Below are 18,652 nucleotides of genomic sequence, written 5' to 3' on the forward strand. Positions count from 1 at the left end.
TGGACACACAAAATCAGCAAAATAAAACAATTTATCGTAAAATTTTCGGTTTTCCTTGCAAATTTTTCATAGCAAGGCCAGATCTACTCTCTATTAATTGAAGTTCATAGAAGTGTTCACTCACCATTACGCGCCAGTGGTCTTTTGGGTGTATTTAGACGAGAGCGCGTGAGAGCGATTCATGCGAAGAGAATGTGTTTCACTCGCGCCAGCTGCTTTAACCACAAGCACACACTCAAATGTGGACAAGAATCTGACGCCAGCGTGTATCACTCTGGTGAAATGACATCTCTGTCTGCAGCTGCTTCGGAATTAAGGTGATAATCACACTGAATGTGGACTATTTTTGCTAACAGTGTTGTTTATCATCTGTCTGTACCAGAGTTGCCATTTTAAAATCTGTGTATCAACTTGAAAAATCTGTGTACCATCTGTGTTGCATATTTTCGATCATAATCTGTGAAAATCTGTTAAGAACATTTTGAAAATCTGCTATTTTTATGAAATATTCATAAAAATCTGCAGAAATCTGTGAATTTTGATAAAATCTGTGACACAGAATATGTGTGGCAAAATAGACAAAAAAATTCTGTGGTAAAATCTGTGAATATGGTAACTCTGATCTGTACCCTTCATCTGAAACGCTTTTTAAAATAGAGAGGTTTTTATTGTATATTGCAAAGTATGCCTTTTTAAGGCTTAACAGCCTTAGTTAGCATCGAATTAATCAGTGCTGTTATATAAAAGGATAATTTACTGTTAACTTATACGTCCAGATGTTTTTTATATCGATTAAAATAGTGACTAAATCTCCAGAAGAAATTTTGGGTGGAGCTGCTGTTCGATTGAATAAGATGCTGTATAGTGAGTCATAAAGATGAAAATCAACGAAAAAAATCTATGTATGTTTGCAACTTCACCTCCTGTCGATTTGGAAGGATGGCTCAACAAACGGGGAGAAATAAACAAAAGCTGGCAGCGTCGGTGGTTTGTGTTGAAAGGAAATTTGTTATTCTATTTCGAGCGGAAAGGCGAACGTGAACCACTTGGCATGATCATATTAGAAGGATGTACCGTGGGTAAGACAGCTACATGTAGCGGTGTAGTAGTAATTTTATAGTGCGTTGATTTTCGCAGAACTTGCCGAAGAAGGTGAGCAGTACTGTTTTCAGATCATCTTCCATGGCCCGAATAATAGAACTTATTACTTGAGCACCGAATCACAAGGAAACATGGAGCAATGGATGAAAGCACTTACATGTGCCGGTTATGACTATATGAAGCTTATGGTTGCAGAGCTACAGCGGCAATTGGATGAAATTGAGGGTTGCAAAGAGAAGACCCCAGAAAGAACGCCACTAGCACCACCGAAAGCGCCTCCACGAAGGCAGAATCCTTTTAATCGACCGTCTCCAATCGAGTATGCTTCTAATGCAGGTGGGAAGCTTCACTGACAAAATGCTAATATGATTCGCATTGCTATGCAAATGGTATAGGGTATATGTTGCTATTTTTTTTTATTTTTATCGATATAACTAGCATGCTTGTGAGTTTTTTTTTGCTGATAATTTGTGTTAGAGGCTGGTACGTATTTGTTGTTAAACTTTCATTGTTTACCGAGAAATAAGCCAAGAGTTTGTTTTAATTAATCGCTCCTAAAATGTTAGAATGTACGCACTGTCAAGTATTTGTTGTTCAAATTGATATAAAACGAAGGTTTTTCTTTTTATATTTGGCTTGGAAAATGCTAAATATGTATTCCGGCGCTGCAGCAAATTTAAATTGTAGTCGTGATATATTTTTTGTGATGTGCCATGTCATGTAAGTTACAATGAGCAGAGTTAATACGGAATCGGACAATTTCTAAAAATAAATTAGAAAAATTGGATGTTGGGAAACAAATATTTCTCGGTAACCAATCCATAGAATTTTTATAATTCTATTTCTTTTTCGTTCCCAAATGATTTATTAACAAACTATTGACCATTGAAATTAATTTCAACTAATAACCTTAATGATTTAGTGTCCGATTCGTGTGGCATATCAACGTCGACAACCGTGTCGCCTCAAGTGATCCGACGAGCACCCGTACCCCCAACGCAAATTATGCCATCAACTACATCGTCAGCAATCCAGACCACTTCGACTTTGCCTCCGCTAGAGGTTGCATCAGGCAGTAATGTACAGAAACAGGCAAGTCAGAAACTTGACAATACTTCGCGATCGAATAGTGGAGCATCGAGCAAAAGTAGTAATGTTTTAAATGTCGATTTATTGGCTATTGTAGGCGAATGTGAATTTTCGTTCGAGCGAATGCATTCGGCGCTAGGTGTACCGGTGCTGACGGATCTGCGTGCACGGAAAATAGCGATGGAAAAGAATGAATCTTCGCTCATAATGTTCTAACAGCATTGTCGTTATTATAACAAATTGCAACAATCTCGAAATACTCGATTCAATCTTCATTTGTTTCCAAATCTGGTTGTTTTTCACTGTTTCTACATTAGTGATATGTAGTTTTTCAAACATTTCCATGGAAATACTGCAACTTGAATATTAGCTTCTAACTACTAAAGAAAACTAACTACAAACGAACAAGTAGCAAATTATCAATTAAACTATTTTCAGTTTCAATTATAGATAAACCGACCTAAAAATTTGGTGTTTATAACATTCGTACAATACCAATTTATTATAATATTTTGATAAAGTCAATTACATGATGCACAAATCATAAGGAAACAAAATATTATTTTATTTCCGTGAAATAACTGAAAGCACAAACCACTAATATAACCCAAGCCGTAACTAAACTGTAGTTTTAATTGTATAACTAATTGATCAGAGCATTCAAAAGATTTGATAATTTCTCAAGCTTGACGTAAAATGTATGCAGTTATTAGATTTCAAAAATCTAATATCTATTCCCAAAGGACAAAAAATGCACTGTAATACAAAAACCATTTTTTTAGGTCAGTTTACGTTTCAGAAATAACAGTTTTGATTAGTAACAATTAAATAACTTGTAGCTTCTTTTGAGACAATATTTGCTTCAAATTTAACATCAACGAAATGAAATCAAAATCAATCATCAATTTTCTGAAAATTTTAATTTGTTTTAGATTAATTATCTGATTCCGAAAAATATTGTTTGTATTGTATGGCGTTTTATGATCAAGGATTCATCATATAGGGCAAAAAATGATTCGAAGTAATTTTAACTCTTTAAGTCACAACATCTTTCATTGTGTCAATCAATACAAGATTTATTGGTTTACGCAAACAAATTACTTGTTATTTCATATCTGCAATATTCGTCCAAGTAATAATTGATTCATTGCATGGTTAGATCGAACCAGCCGGAGAATCGCATATGCATGCAGCAAATGCTCTGTGGCACTATGGAAACTTGTTTAACCAGTTCGTTATCATGACATAAGAAACTTACTGCTTACTACTTACACCATGACAAAGTCGCGTATTCACAATCATTTTAACTCTTAAGTCTTGTTGTCTGAACCATATTCGACAACGCTTCGATGTTCTTGTCAATTCTATTGGTACATATCATTTTCCTGCATTCATTACCATATTTGTTGTAAGTGTTGCTAACATTAAACTAAAGAAAAAAATCATATTCGCTCTATCCGTTCTGCGCACGATAGATTAACGCACTAAACCGCCAAACTGCTTAGAGCTAGAGCTACTAGAATACAATTCGAACGAACGAACGATTTTCTTCCATCGAAAATTTTCCGTTCCAGCAGCTGCAAAACGGCACCGCAAAAGAAAGCCGCTTGAGTCTCATTTTTAGACATTTATTTGTTTCCAATGATGTAGCAGATTTTTCGAAAACAATGAATTTTCACCGGACTCTCGACGAAATGGAAAAGAACAAATTCAAGTGCCAAATTGTTAGATTTTAAGTTTCAGTGCAGAATATTTTCAGTACATATTAAGTGGAATCCTCCTTCATCGAAGACCCGTTAGTCACCATCGTTGCATTTCCCCAACACTAATTTTTAACTCGTTTTATGAGATTTGTTAATATGTAATTTATTTACGGAAGAATAGCATGTAGGGCTTTAACATATAATAAATTATCGATACAAATAATAGTTATTCGAATGAGTTTGAATGGAGAATTTGAGAAATCCTCGGCATTTTTGTATCGCACTCATTTAGTCGCAACAGAAGCGATTGCTGATTGCAACTCGTCCAACTGAACGCCATGTTTCTTCAGTAAGTGTGTTTTCAGTTGAACTTTCAGCATAAAGCGTTGATCACATAGCTCACAGGGATACGGTTTCTCATTCGTATGAACACGCATATGGACGTGCAAAGACCACTTCTTTTGAAGTACCTTGCCGCACACTTTGCAGACAAAACTGCTTGTATGAAGCCGCTCGTGATCCTTTATAAGACTCCTGGAAAAAGTAAAGTTTGTTTAGCTTTTTCTATTTAAAAAAATATTACTTATCCTACTTGTGCTTCAGTAATTTTCCACAAATGCCACAAGGGACCTCATGACTCTTGTGTTTGATTGCATAATGATAGTCGTACTTGGCTCTTTGTTTGAACTTCTCTCCGCACTGATCACATTCAAATCGGAATCCTCCCTGCCCGTGGACCATTATTTCGTGTCGATCTCTTGTAATGCGGTTTCCGTATCGTTTGCTACATCCTTCGAACGTACATTCATACGGTGTAAGACCATAATGACCATTCATGTGGTATTCAAACATTGACCGTTCGATTTGTTTGCCACAAAGTTCGCAAATTTTGTGGTACCGAACGCTGCCGTTTTCTCTCACTTTAATGCATCCAAGATCATCGTACTGTCGTTTTCCGGTAAAACGACGCTTGAGTACAGTGGGGTTATTCGTTGGATCCAGAATTGGTCTCTTTTGTCCAGTATCAGGGTTGTCTGTTTTGGTCACTGTACTAGCTCCTTCGCAGACCAGCGATAAATACTGGTTTAATGTATGATATAACGACTCTGCAGCACTCTCCTCGAGATCACCTTGAGATATCCGTACCGTTTGTGCATGATGATAATCCCGAAATCGCTTCCATTCATCTCGAACGACATGTGGTTCAACTTCGAACTTGGCGGCAATTTTTCTCCATGTTTTACCTCGTTTCCCTGATTTGTGAAAGCTGAAAATAATGTAAGAAATTTTCCATATTGGCAAGTATCGAAGAGCACGGTTTGAATAATTTATTTTATCACTGAAATAGACTATAATAATTGAATTAAAAAAGGCGGGTGGCTAATGTAACAGGCACTACTGGAGGTAAAAGTAAAGTAAATTTCTGTCATCAGAGATGGCAATTCACTAGAGTGATACATCAGTGCGTAGGTTTCAATTAAACACTGCGGATACATTTGCTACACTCCACACAAAGAGGAAAGCGCACTTCTTCTCAGTGTCCATACAGACAGACTTTGAATGCGTGCTTGTGTTGAAAGAAGCTGGTAGAGAACATTCTCTTCGCACGAATCACTCTCACGTGCTCTCGCCTAAAATCACCCAAGTGATCACTGGCGCGTGATGGTGAGCGAACATTTCTGTGAACTTCAATTAATAGAGAGTAGATCTGGCCTTGCTATGAAAAATTTGCAATGAAAACCGAAAATTTAACGATAAATTGTTTTATTTTGCTGATTTTGCGTGTCCCACGCTTCTTCTACGCAAACCATACACCAGAGTGCTCACCGGCATGTACACCTCTGTGAAAGTATCTGCATCCATCTCAGAGAATTTATTAGCTAATGCTCTAGCACTTTGTTGCGATTCAGTGGAGGAGGTAAAAGGAAATAAACAAACGCACTCATGATGCGTGCACACTTTATACAACAGTGGTGTATACATCTGAAAGAGAAGAGCTCTCGTTGAAGTTGTCAGTGCGAGGGGAGAAATTTTGCTTGCTCTTCGTCACACAGAGGAGATGGACATCTCTGCCTGTCATTACATTCATTTTGTGGAATTTAGCCTTTCTGTTTCTGTAATTGAAATTCTAAATCAGAATTCTGGATTTGAATCACGAACATAAAAATATGCAACATGAAGAAACGCACATTGAATCAAATGCATGATGCAAGTTGTATTAGTGGGTCGAGAAAAGGATTCATCTTGGTGAATAATACGATCCTATTATTTGAAAACCTACACGCGATGCTCGTAACCTGATCGCTTCTGTGCGACCAACCTCAACACGAATAAATTATATATTATTATTTATAAAAATATCGATTCACGACGCCTGACTTCGCGTTATTTTAATGCTGTAATATTTCTATTTAGATAGGACATACGTCAGGTACACTTCAAATTCTAAGGATGGTAGTCAATCGATTTGAGATGCCACACCAAGGACAATTATTATATATGAATAATCTACAAAAATTGAAATTATAAATTTTATAATGGTTTATAAAAGCCGAAATGCATTGATAAATTTCTAACGAAATGTTAACACGCGGAAAAATAGTTTTAAATTTAAACAGATTGCGCTTTAAGTTCAAAAATAATTTATTTTGAATCTGCGCCTATTTTCATTTCCTTTTGATTCAAATACATTTAATATTTACTTCTGTGTGAATAATTTTTGTTTCAACACGCACAACAATAAATAAAATAAACATTAAATTCAAATACATTGTGTTTCGTATTCAAATATATTTTATTTCAATCTGAATCTAATTTAATTTCACTTAGGCTGTGAACCATTTCGCGGTTAATTTTAACTTTTGGTTAAAATCTGACACATGAGTGTTTATTTTGTGTCGAGTAGTTAAATTTAACTAAAACTGTGGCTTATTTAAAAATTTGACGGATGGAAAGTTATTTGGGTTTATATTGGACTGGAAATAATTTTGATTAAAGAATTGATATTAGAATTTTCTTTAGAAGATTTTTTTCAGTGTCGGAAAATAATCATCGATCTATCAAAAATAACCGTGCTTTCGAGGGTTATTTTTGACAACATCAAAATAAAAATGTTATTATGTTATTTAATTTAAAAAAGTTTTGTTTCCACAATCAGGCTTCCGTGCGGTTGTGTGTAGATTAAATGATTTTTTTTTAAATTCATTAAATTGTTATTTAGAACGAATGTATTGTAAATATAATAATCACCCTGGTTTTCAAAAAAATAAATACTTAGTGTAAACAATAAAACATTTTAAATTTACGCTCAGTCGCGGTGCACGCTCAGCCGACGACGGATTCCTAGCACCTGATCTGTCGGAGATAAGCGAGGAGATCGACAAGCTGAAGAACAACAAAGCCGCGGGTAATGATCAATTGCCAGGCGAGCTGCTCAAACATGGAGGAGAGACATTAGCTAGAGCGCTGCACTGGATGATTTCTTAGAGAAGGAAGAGATTCTACCGCAGGAATGTATGGAAGCAGTGGTATGTCGTTAGATGCACACCTTCTTCGAATTGGACTTTCCGATACTAATCATTGTGCTTGTGGCGAAGGCTATCGCGATATTGATCATGTCGTTTGGACATGCGTGGAGTATCGTGATGTCAGATCTCAACTAATAAATTATTTGCGTACCTTGGGTACCATCCAATATCCCAATTCGAGACATTCTTGCTTGTCTTAACTTTTCTTACACTTTATCATTTTATAAAGATAATTGAAGTTTCAATCTAATAATTGACCCTTTTGAGTCTTAGTTCTGACTCCTACTGCGTCCATTAGTTCATCCAATAGTAAAATTTTAATAAAAATGATGTGCTGATAAAAACAAACTCGAAATAGGTTATGAAATCAACAACAAAATGTATAAAAATTTCATTTTGTTTTATAATTTATAGCAGTTTCTATGAGAGGGCGCCACTAGAATTAAATCCATACCATTTTCAGTTAGTACCAACCTTCAAAAGATACGTGTATAAATTTGACATCTGTCTTATTATTAGTTTGTGAGATATTGCATTTTGAGTGAAGCTACTTTTGTTATTGTGAAAAAATGGAAGAAAAGGAATTTCGTGTGTTGATGAAACACTACTTTTTGATGAAAAAAAGTGCCGCCGATACCAAAAAATGGCTTGATGAGTGTTATCCAGACTCTGCACCGGGCGAAGCAACAATTCGTAAGTGGTTTGCAAAATTTCGTACTGGTCATATGAGCACCGAAGACGATGAACGCAGTGGACGTCCAAAAGAGGCTGTTACCGATGAAAACGTGAAACAAATCCACAAAATGATTTTCAATGACCGTAAAGTGAAGTTGATCGAGAAAGTTGACATCCTAAAGATATCAAAGGAACGTATTGGACATATTATTCAAGAATATTTGGATATGAGAAAGCTTTGTGCAAAATGGGTGCCGCGTGAGCTCACAATCGATCAAAAACAACAACGAATTGATGATTCGGAGCAGTGTTTGGAGCTGTTATATCGAAATAAAACCGATTTTTTTCATCGATATATAACAATGGACGAAACATGGCTCCATCACTTCACTCCGGAGTCCAATCGACAGTCAGCTGAGTGGACTGCACGCGATGAACCGAACCCAAAGCGTGGAAAGACTCAACAATCGGCCGGTAAAGTGATGGCGTCTGTATTTTGGGATTCGCATGGTATAATTTTCATCGACTACCTTGAAAAAGGGGAAATCCATCAACAGTGACTATTATATAGCGTTATTAGAGCGTTTGAAGGACGAAATTTAAAAAAAACGGCCTCATTTGAAGAAGAAAAAAGTTTTGTTCCATTAAGACAATGCACCGTGTCACAAGTCGATGAAAACCATGCTGAAATTGAACGAATCGGGCTTCGAATTGCTCCCTCATCCACCGTATTCTCCAGATTTGGCCACCCAGTGACTTTTTCCTGTTCTCAGACCTCAAGAGAATGCTCGCTGGTAAAAAATTTAGAAGCAATGAAGAGGTAATCGCTGAAACTGAGGCCTATTTTGAGGCAAAGGACAAATCGTACTACAAAAATGGTATCGAAAAGTTGGAAGTTCGCTATAATCGCTGTATCGCCTCTGATGGCAATTATATCGAATAATAAAAACGAATTTTGGCAAAAAAGGTGTGTTTCTATTAAACGATACGAACTTTTCAGCCGAACTGTTAATATGATATTTAAAAAATAAGAGGAATATGTTTTATTAAACTCAAATCGCTGTGACTATATTAGTATTACATTAGGATAAGAATTCTATGTAAAAGTGACATCGAAGAAAAACTTATGCAAATTGCCTTAAGAATTGAACGTATTTATGAAGCAAGTACATTGCTGAACGCCGCCTACAAGGTACTCTCTCAAATCCTTCGCCGTCGTCTATCACCAATTGCTAAGGAAATCGTAGAGTCGCACCAAGTGGGATTCACTGGAGCCCGCTCCACAACGGATCACATATTCGCGATAAGACAAGTAATCCATAAGTGTCGTGAATACAACGTACCCATTCATCACCTATTCATTGATTTCAAAGCAGAATACAACACAATCGATCGAGAACAGCACGATTATGCACGAATACGGTTTCCCGGATAAACTGACGCGATTGGTCAAAGCAACGATGGATAGAGTGATGTGCTACGGCAAGGTGATGGACTCTATTGCATCTTGCTCAATTTTGCTTTGGAAGGTGTGATTCGAAGAGCCAGAATCGACAAGAGTGATACGATCTTTTGAAAGTTCGTACAACTTTTTGGTTTCGCTGACAACGATGATATTGTGACACGTAACCAAGAGAAGACGATGGAAGCATACATCGGACTGAAAGCTGAAGCTAGGCGTATCGGACTGGCCATTAATGGGACCAAAACAAAATACATGAAAGGAAGAGGCTCTAAAGAAGAAACACTGCGCCTCCCACCACGAATACTGTTGGACGTTGATGATATCGATGTGGTTGACGAGGTTCTTGAATCTAATCCGACTGGTACAAGAAAAAGAGGAGCGCAGCGAGCAAGGTGGATCGATCAAGTTGAATGCGATTTACGAAGCATCCGCGCCTTGAGTAGCTGGCGGCGAGCAGCCATGGACCGAGTTGTGAGGAGACGTATGCTTGATACAGCAAAGCACACCCCAGGACTGTAGCTATTAGACAGTGGCGTACCGAGGAAATTTGGCGCCCGGGGCAAAATAAGAGATTTGCCTCCCCCATTGTAGGTTTGATGGGCAAAAAAAACAAAACCGAACTCCATCTCCGGAAAGCTGACTTGGGCGAGCAAAAAAAAAAGGCCGCCATCCTAAAATTGTTGCGCCTGGGGCGAATGCACTCTTCACCCCCTCCCCCCTAGATACGCCACTGCTGTTAGGTGAGGTAAATAATAATAATAAACAATCCACGTTTTGGTTCGGCACGTCAGTATAGACATTGCATTTCGATGCAAAGAAAACAAGTGTTCTGTAAGTAACAGAAAATTTACGTCTGCTTAGCGGTTCAAATTGAACTGCCGAGTTTTGCATAAAGCAGTTCAATTTGAACTGCTATGCACTGATGAGTCAAAGACAAAACGTAAACATATCAAACAATCCAATGATTCAAAGAATAACGTTTATTAGTGAGTTAGCGTTAACCGTTTTGTTTTATGCGATAACGTAAAAAAAAGAAGCACTCTTTACTTTACTCTACTCGTTATATACTATTCGACTCAGCTCGACGATCTGAGCAAATGTATGGGTGTGTGTCTGTTAGTTTGTGCATGTGGCAAAAATGTGCACTCGGTTCTCTCGAAGATAGCTCTCTTGGTCCCATAGTGGTCTTGCTATTCAATTTTGCCCGGATCGAACTTCCGGTTCAGGAGGAACAGAATAAAATGTGCAACAAAAAAAAATGAAGAAAAAGTGCACTTGATTTGATGGCTCAACCGATTTTCTTAAACTTAGATTCTAATTAAAGGCCTTGTAGTCCAATAGCGTGCTATTAAATTTCATGTAGATCCGACTCTCGGTTCGAGAGTTAGGGGGTAGAATATGCAAAAAGAATTAAAAAAGTGCACTCAATTTTTTCGGCAACCGCTCATCGCTAAATTCAAATAGAAGGTCTTATAACCCCATAGAACACTATCAAATTTTACCCTGATACGACCTCCGGTTCCGGAATCACAGGCTGATAAGTTTAAAAATTCCATATTCCAATATTACTCCCGCACAACTGACAACACCAATATATCTAAAATTAGGTCGGTGGAGGAAGGTGGGGTAAAGCGGTACATTTTGGTTTGATGATTATTTTCACTACTTAACAGTTCGGCTGAAAAGTTCGTAGGTCTGAGAACAGGAAAAAGTCACTGGGGGCCAAATCTGGAGAATACGATGGATGAGGAAGCAATTCGAAGCACAATTCGTTTAATTTCAGCATGGGTTTCATCGACTTGTGACACGGTGCATTGTCTTGATGAAACAAAACTTTTTTCTTCTCCAAATGAGGCCGTTTTTTTAAATTTCGTCCTTCAAACGCTCTAATAACGCTATTAATAGTCACTGTTGATGGTTTTTCCCTTTTCAAGGTAGTCGATGAAAATTATACCATGCGAATCCCAAAATACAGACGCCATAACCTTACCGGCCGATTGTTGAGTCTTTCCACGCTTTGGGTTCGGTTCATCGCGTGCAGTCCACTCAGCTGACTGTCGATTGGACTCCGGAGTGAAGTGATGGAGCCATGTTTCGTCCATTGTTATATATCGACAAAAAAAATCGGTTTTATTTCGATATAACAGCTCCAAACACTGCTCAGAATCATCAATTCGTTGTTGCTTTTGATCGATTGTGAGCTCGAGCGGCACCCATTTTGCACAAAGCTTTCTCATATCCAAATATTCGTGAATAATATGTCCAATACGTTCCTTTGATATCTTTAGGATGTCAACTTTCTCGATCAACTTCACTTTACGGTCATTGAAAATCATTTTGTGGATTTTTTTCACGTTTTCATCGGTAACAGCCTCTTTTGGACGTCCACTGCGTTCATCGTCTTCGGTGCTCATATGACCAGTACGAAATTTTGCAAACCAGTTACGAATTGTTGCTTCGCCCGGTGCAGAGTCTGGATAACACTCATCAAGCCATTTTTTGGTATCGGCGGCACTTTTTTTCATCAAAAAGTAGTGTTTCATCAACACACGAAATACCTTTTTTCCATTTTTTTCACAATAACAAAAGTAGCTTCACTCAAAATGCAATATCTCACAAACTAATAATCAGACAGCTGTCAAATTTATACACGTATCTTTTGAAGGCTGGCACTAACTGAAAATTGTATGGATTTAATTCTAGTGGCGCCCTCTCATAGAAACGATACGAACTTTTCAGCCGATCTGTTAAATGAATTTGTTCAAAAATTACATCGCGTAGAAAATTAGCTTTGGCATACTACTCTGTCGAACAATGAATAAGTGAAAAAACAATTACAACGACTATAAAGTGAATTCATTTCTTTTTGAGCATCGAAATTGTATCAGTATGATTCACCAGAGATTGCACCCACTCAGGCAAAGTAAAGTTACAAGTCGCTGAGCGCTGTGCAATACTTTCCGACTCGTAGCAAGCAACGAAATTCTAAATGTTTTCGGTAGCTGGCACCATAACCAGAAAAAAATATCAAGAAAACCCCGCCTTTCCTCCCTTTCCACTACATGGGCGACCTAATACCCCACCAAAATCACTACAGTTTGACTTACTCTGGATGGTCAACGTTCCAAATCATTTCATGTTTCGAGATTTCTTCGGCCAGCCGCACTCTCTCCTCAACGGAGCCGTAGGATTCTGTTTCACTTGGTTTATTCAAAGATTCGTCACTACGAGCTTGACTGCGGATGCCCACTTGCATGTTTTCGCTCAGCATTACGTCCAACACTTTATAGAGTGGATCCATCAGAAGAGAATCGTCTTTGCGTATCTGTCCTCTTATTAAACGTATACTTCTGCATCGATAAACATTACGCAAGCGACCCCACTGGAATTTCACTTCTTCACGTGTGATGTTAAGATGTTTCGCTATCTCATCCCATGCTTCTTCTCGCTTGATTGTAACGGAGTATCTATAAATACAATTTTCATTTGAATACCAAGCTTGCTACTAGATTTTCCAGTAAATTAGTCCTTTTTTGATTACTTTCTTTTGCAATAAATACGTTTTTCATTAAATTCAAAGTTTTCAATAGCAATGGAAACGATTATTACATTAGTCATAAATTGCTTATATCATAATAATCAGAGAAAGTAAACAAAAAAGCTATCATTAACCGATAAGACCATTTGCAGAGTGTTCTTTTATGTGTTCACGATACACGATTAAAGTAAAATACCCATATATGAGTACCACAAATACTCTTTTTCGGTTACAGTTCAAGCTGTTTTTGACATATAAAACTGGGCGGAATACTATCCATATCCATACTCTTTAATTTCTGTGTTTCTACCCATTCTAGGTTCGTTTCCTCATATAAAACTAGATAACAACCCACTCAATTTTTACACTTATTATCTTTACCCATTATTGAGAACAGGATATGGGTCGAATAATCCACATACATGGGGTACTTTATTTTAACCGTGTATAACAAATTGTCCTAAGTAAGTTGCTTACTCTGGGTGTTGGCAGTTCCAAATAACTTCATGACTAAGGCAGATTTCAGCCAATTGCAATTTTTTTTCTAAATTTAATGTAGGGTATCTTGTTGAATTTCCGTCATGCTCATAATCGGTTCCCTGCCGTGCAGATTTCCTTTTATTAATACCACCACGTGATCCCACTTGCATGTTGTTACCAAGCATAGCATCGAGCACTTTGTAAAGAGGTTCGTTCATTAGCGGATCGTCGCTTGCAGTATCACCTTTATTGGCACGTATGATTCGACTTCGATACACGCCTCGTAGGCGATTCCATTGAAATTTGATTTCCGCCCTCGTGACACCGAATTCTGTCGCTATCCTATCCCAAAATGTATCTCGTTTGGTGGGATTGTTATAACTGCAACAAGATTATTAAAGTTTATTTTCTCAAAAAAAATTAATTCATACAAACAATGGATGCTTGTTATTCCAAATTATTTCATAAGTTTGACAAATTTGAGCCAGTTTCAACTTATTCTCGTAATCGAAAATTTTATAAGTTCTTTTACAGAAAGTGTGACCCTGTTGAGTTGAATTTTTATTGCCATCTGAAAGAGTCGGAATCGTATGCTGTCCATTGATTAACTTCTGCGCTCCTCCCCGTGCTCCCACACGCATGTTTGATCGAAGCATTTTATCGAGAATTACGTACAACGGATCTCTCAAACTAGGATCGTCGCTTTGGATACACCCTTTTAGTAATCGTATGTATCGGTTCCGGTACAAGTCTCGTAAGCGTTTCCAATTCGCCTTTAAAAATGTCATTTCAGATCCCAATTTAGCACCGATCTGTTCCCACGTTTCATCTTTCTTTTCCATATGGTGGAAACTAAAATTAACGAAAGTAGCACAAGTAAAGTAATTTACGGAAAATGTCTCACTTACTCTTTATGTTTAAAACTCCAAATTATTGGGTGTTTGATAACTTCTTTAGCGAGAGTTATACATTTTTCCTGGTCTCCGACCCAATCATCTTCATCTTCATCAGGATCATCTTTAACATCTGCGGGGCCATCACCGTAGATTGAATGTAATATTGCATTAAGACGAGCATACGTTTTGTTCTTCGAGAATCGTCTCTTCACTCCCAGCAGCTCTCGTTTCCGTGCCGACATGTATTGCCCACGCAGTCGACGCCAATGGTTGCGAACTGATGCTATACTCATTTGGAACTTTTGGGCTACTGTTTTCCAACCGCTATGTTTTTTTTTCGGTGAACTTAAAAAATATCGGATTTGAAACAATCGAATTAATAACTTATTCTGAATCTATATTCATCCTCATGAAAAACTGAATGACAATGATTTTGATAGCTTTGTACATTATTTATCACTTAACCGTTTTATTCGAAAACAAACTTACCCTGATAACGTGATTTCTAATAATTCTGGATTGTTTTTGATTTCCTTGGCGAGAGCTAATTTTACACTAAGTGGCAATTTTTGGCTGAAATATGATGAATAACATTTATAAAATAATACAGGAACTAATCGCAATCGAAATGAATAACTTCATAAACTTAGAGATAAGTTAGTGTGACTTATTAAATATATCGTTAAATAAATTAAAAGAACTCCATAGAGTTTATGGATTTGTTAAAAGAATTAAGTTATATATTGTCTTATTTCTTGAATATATTTAATCTTGATATTAGACTTGTGCATTTACTTCAATGCAACAAGCCAAACAATGTTGTTTACATCCAGTTTTATAAAGAATGGGAAGCATTTCAATTTGCCAAAGACAATAACAACGCCTGGACAAATAGAAGCAATAACGATAATTCCGCCAATAACTGTTCTCGTTTCAATCGCTGGATAGCAATAAAAACGCTTCTTCTTCAAGGAAGAAAATGACAACGAGATGCAGCTCAAAAAACAAATGTTTTTTTTTTGTTTTGTTAAACGGCCAAGTCGAAAAACGGATGAGCTCCCTCTAACGCAAAAAAAAACTTACAGTTTGTTCGTTTCTTTTCTGTCCGTATATTCGTTCTCTGATGATGTTTCGCTATCTTGGTAGGCTACTGGTTCTGAGTAGAGGAATAATCAGTTTCATAAGAATTTTGAAATTTTTCACGGTATACCTGACATGCATGCGTCGTCATTGATATCTACATTAGTATCTGCTTCAATCTCAAGGCTTTCCTCTTTAATTTCTAGTACAGTTGTTAGTTTTATATCTTCGGTCCATTCAGAGGTAGTATCAAAGCTTTCATGTTTGACAGTAGGGCATGCTTCAACGGGAAAATCTTTCACTTCAACCTCTTCGTTCATTAAGGCTCTGCTTATTCTAAGGTGTTGTTGTTGTATTAATTTTCTCAATTCTATGACATGTTCTTGATACTGTTTTGGTGCGTTTGGATCACCTGTTTGCAGTTGAATCGATTCATATATTTCATCAGTCTGGTGACATAAAATACGGAACTCTTCAATGAGGTTAATGGTTTGTTCGCAATTTCCACATATTTTTATTATGGTTACGTTAACGTCAATAAAAAGTCCTAGACAATCACGTATTTTATCTACCAGGGCTAGGTCCCTTGTTCTGTTTATCACTATTTTTTCAAGATGCACATTTTCCGAATTTTCGATTTGGCAAAGACATAGTCGACAATACTTAGCTTCATCAATCATGTTTTGATCTATAAGATGAAGGATTGTTAATAGTTGTATTTCATAGCTCATTGACCACTTACCGCCCATTTGTTAGTTTCGATTAATTGATATTCTAGTAGATCTCAAACACAAAGTACAAAAATATTCAATAAACTTTTCCGACATTCGCAATTTTATTTTGTCTCTGTAGTGTTGACAAACAAATAGTGTTGCCAGATTTTGGAAGATTGTGAATAATAATGAGATTGTGAATAATAATGAGATATCATTTTGAAAGGTCGCAACAAAAAATTGTGAGCAAACAACAATTAAGGTCTAACCGACGACACGACCTGCCACTCGTCTATCAAAACTGTATCGTAAATTTAACTACCCCTCAGTAACTGGAAATGTCAAATCGAAAACGCTAGTGATTTTTTTTAAACTGGCAGCACAAGTTGATATATTTATTGATTTTGAACAACAGTCACCATAACCTTGGTTACTGCATATCGAAGGCAAGATGAATGTAAACAAAATAAATTTCAGATCGGTTATTATATTACGGAACAGTTTAATGGATTTACCTGACTCGAGCGGAATGTAAAAAATGAGGAGTATGAGTTATGTCTTGTATAAAGCCAAGTTCAAAATTCATGTCTTGACTTGAAACCGTTGTGTGAGAAGGAAGACATGGAAATGACCGACAACGAGCTGAGCGAGGCTAGTGCTCTGCGGTACCTGTATAACGTACGGTAAAATGATTTCTTTGTGGAATTCCACTAGTAATCCTCGAATAGTGGCCAACAAGGTGAAATACTGATCATTGTCCTCGTTCGTTGGTTTCATCCTTAGTTTCGATTAAATTCCGAAAATCGAGTTCATTTAAATGCATTTCTGCTTAATTTGGACAAAGTTATAGAAATTTGGACACTAATAGAACTATTCCACCGCTTTCAAAACATGTTTATTTGTTTTGGGGTTCCTTGTAGAGATGGGCAATTCGCTCCTGAGCTGTTCCAGTGAATCGAATCATTGAAGTGAGCTGACAGCTCACAGCTCTTTTTAAAAGAACCGCAGCTCACCAGCTCACTCATTTGCTACCCAGTTCACTGCATTATGACGCAGGGAACACGCTACGAGCTGATCGGATCTTCGGCTCTTTAAGAGATTCAATTTAGTCGACATCAATTGAAGATAAATTATTTCGCATGGCATTCATTGCATCATTGCAAATCAATGATTCAATTTCGATCATGCATTTGAAAAAAAACCGGTGCATAAGAAAAACGGCGCACAAAATGAACCTTAAGTTCAAAATAAAAGAGCTGATGAGCTGATACATCGAATCGGTTCACTTTGGTGAGCTGATCGGTTCGGAGCTGTTCACCAAAATGAGCTGTTTTGCACGCCTCTAGTTCCTTGGTAACTAGTCCATAGCAACTTAAACAGTGTTGCTCGAGATTATTTTTATCATTTACAAGGGGTCGCTAGATTTGTGGTAACTGGCGGTGAATCGTTAGCGAACAGTTTTAATGCTGATTTTTCTTCGAAGTGCCTGGTCGTGTCGTCGGTCTAACCCCATCTGGCCGATCACCGACATCACCGATCTTTTTTCGGTCTTCGGTTATGACTGAGCTACCGGTGTGCGCATGTACTGTTTCGTAGAAGTCCTCCGCTGGTGTGCGAATCAACGTATGCTTGAGCTGAATTTTTGTCAAACGGTGTTCCATCCGCCATCTCCATACAGCGAATGTAGTCTCCGAAATATCGAAGAACCGTTAGCGGCTACCGTTATTAACAAGAATAATCTCCATCTCACTAACATCCGAAGTATTTCTGTTTCGGTCTGATAATTTTTCATCCCGTAGCTCATCGCTGTAAATTCCTGCTGGATCCTACTTCTAGCCGAAACTTTGCTACTAACTTCAAAATAACTGCTTACCCAACAATCTCGGTAGCAAATTTTAAAGATAATTTTATTTAAGTTCATTTCATCAAGTCTGTAATTACAGGGTTGTTACGGTCGCGCGGATTCCGCGGATATTCATTCGATATTTTTTAATTTGCACTCAATTAACAGAAGACATCGCAAACATTTGTCTGGTAGATACACCAAAGCAAATGTTTTGGTGATAACAATGTCAACAAGTTATCTTGGGAATTCCGTTCTGAAGATCATGAATCAATGTGAAAATATGTTCAAGAGAGTAGTAATGCTGGATTAAACTCGGGAAAATGAATTTATCTGTTAACATTTTTCTTTATCTTGAATCAATTCCAATTACGATATCAAGACAATTGAAGGATTCGGCGAAATTACCCTTTCGGCGAAACGGCTTTTGACGAAATTACACTGACACCTGACGGGACGGCTTTTTTCTCTTCGGCTTCAACGAAGCAGTCGACATTAGAGAAGGGCAATTCGTTCGCGAACGGTACAAAAGAACTAGTTCT

At 37.3% G+C, this 18,652-nt stretch overlaps 2 protein-coding genes across 2 annotated transcripts; one reads left to right on the forward strand and one right to left on the reverse strand.

Annotated features, from left to right (window-relative positions):
- The first annotated feature begins 454 nt into the window (after positions 1–454).
- LOC131425260 (sesquipedalian-1) lies at positions 455–4,116 on the forward strand. The gene is made up of 3 exons (XM_058587004.1): positions 455–1,079; positions 1,138–1,437; positions 2,024–4,116. The coding sequence occupies exons 1-3, from the start codon at positions 878–880 to the stop codon at positions 2,404–2,406; spliced, it is 885 nt and encodes a 294-aa protein (XP_058442987.1). The 5' UTR covers positions 455–877; the 3' UTR covers positions 2,407–4,116.
- Positions 4,031–16,451, reverse strand: LOC131425259 (uncharacterized). Its single transcript, XM_058587003.1, has 10 exons — positions 16,297–16,451; positions 15,685–16,242; positions 15,558–15,630; positions 14,964–15,047; positions 14,487–14,819; positions 14,014–14,430; positions 13,576–13,959; positions 12,668–13,027; positions 4,486–5,160; positions 4,031–4,427 (listed from the first exon to the last, which is right to left on the reverse strand). Exons 1-10 carry the CDS (start codon positions 16,301–16,303, stop codon positions 4,178–4,180), a joined length of 3,141 nt encoding a protein of 1,046 aa, XP_058442986.1. The 5' UTR covers positions 16,304–16,451; the 3' UTR covers positions 4,031–4,177.
- Between the last annotated feature and the right edge of the window lie 2,201 nt (positions 16,452–18,652).

The sequence above is a fragment of the Malaya genurostris genome, chromosome 1, assembly GCF_030247185.1.
Source record: "Malaya genurostris strain Urasoe2022 chromosome 1, Malgen_1.1, whole genome shotgun sequence".
NCBI lineage: Eukaryota > Metazoa > Arthropoda > Insecta > Diptera > Culicidae > Malaya > Malaya genurostris.

What these genes read in the sequence shown, in the direction of transcription:
- LOC131425260 (XM_058587004.1), top strand. Translation starts at nt 878, where the DNA reads ATGAAAATCAACGAAAAAAATCTATGTATGTTTGCAACTTCACCTCCT. An exon ending in ATTAGAAGGATGTACCGTGG is followed by an intron (nt 1,080 to 1,137) that starts GTAAGACAGCTA and finishes TGATTTTCGCAG; the next exon opens with AACTTGCCGAAGAAGGTGAG. An exon ending in CGAGTATGCTTCTAATGCAG is followed by an intron (nt 1,438 to 2,023) that starts GTGGGAAGCTTC and finishes TTAATGATTTAG; the next exon opens with TGTCCGATTCGTGTGGCATA.
- LOC131425259 (XM_058587003.1), bottom strand. An exon ending in TTAGAAATCACGTTATCAGG is followed by an intron (nt 14,820 to 14,963) that starts GTAAGTTTGTTT and finishes ATATTTTTTAAG; the next exon opens with TTCACCGAAAAAAAAACATA. An exon ending in GGAAAATTACTGAAGCACAA is followed by an intron (nt 4,428 to 4,485) that starts GTAGGATAAGTA and finishes TACTTTTTCCAG; the next exon opens with GAGTCTTATAAAGGATCACG.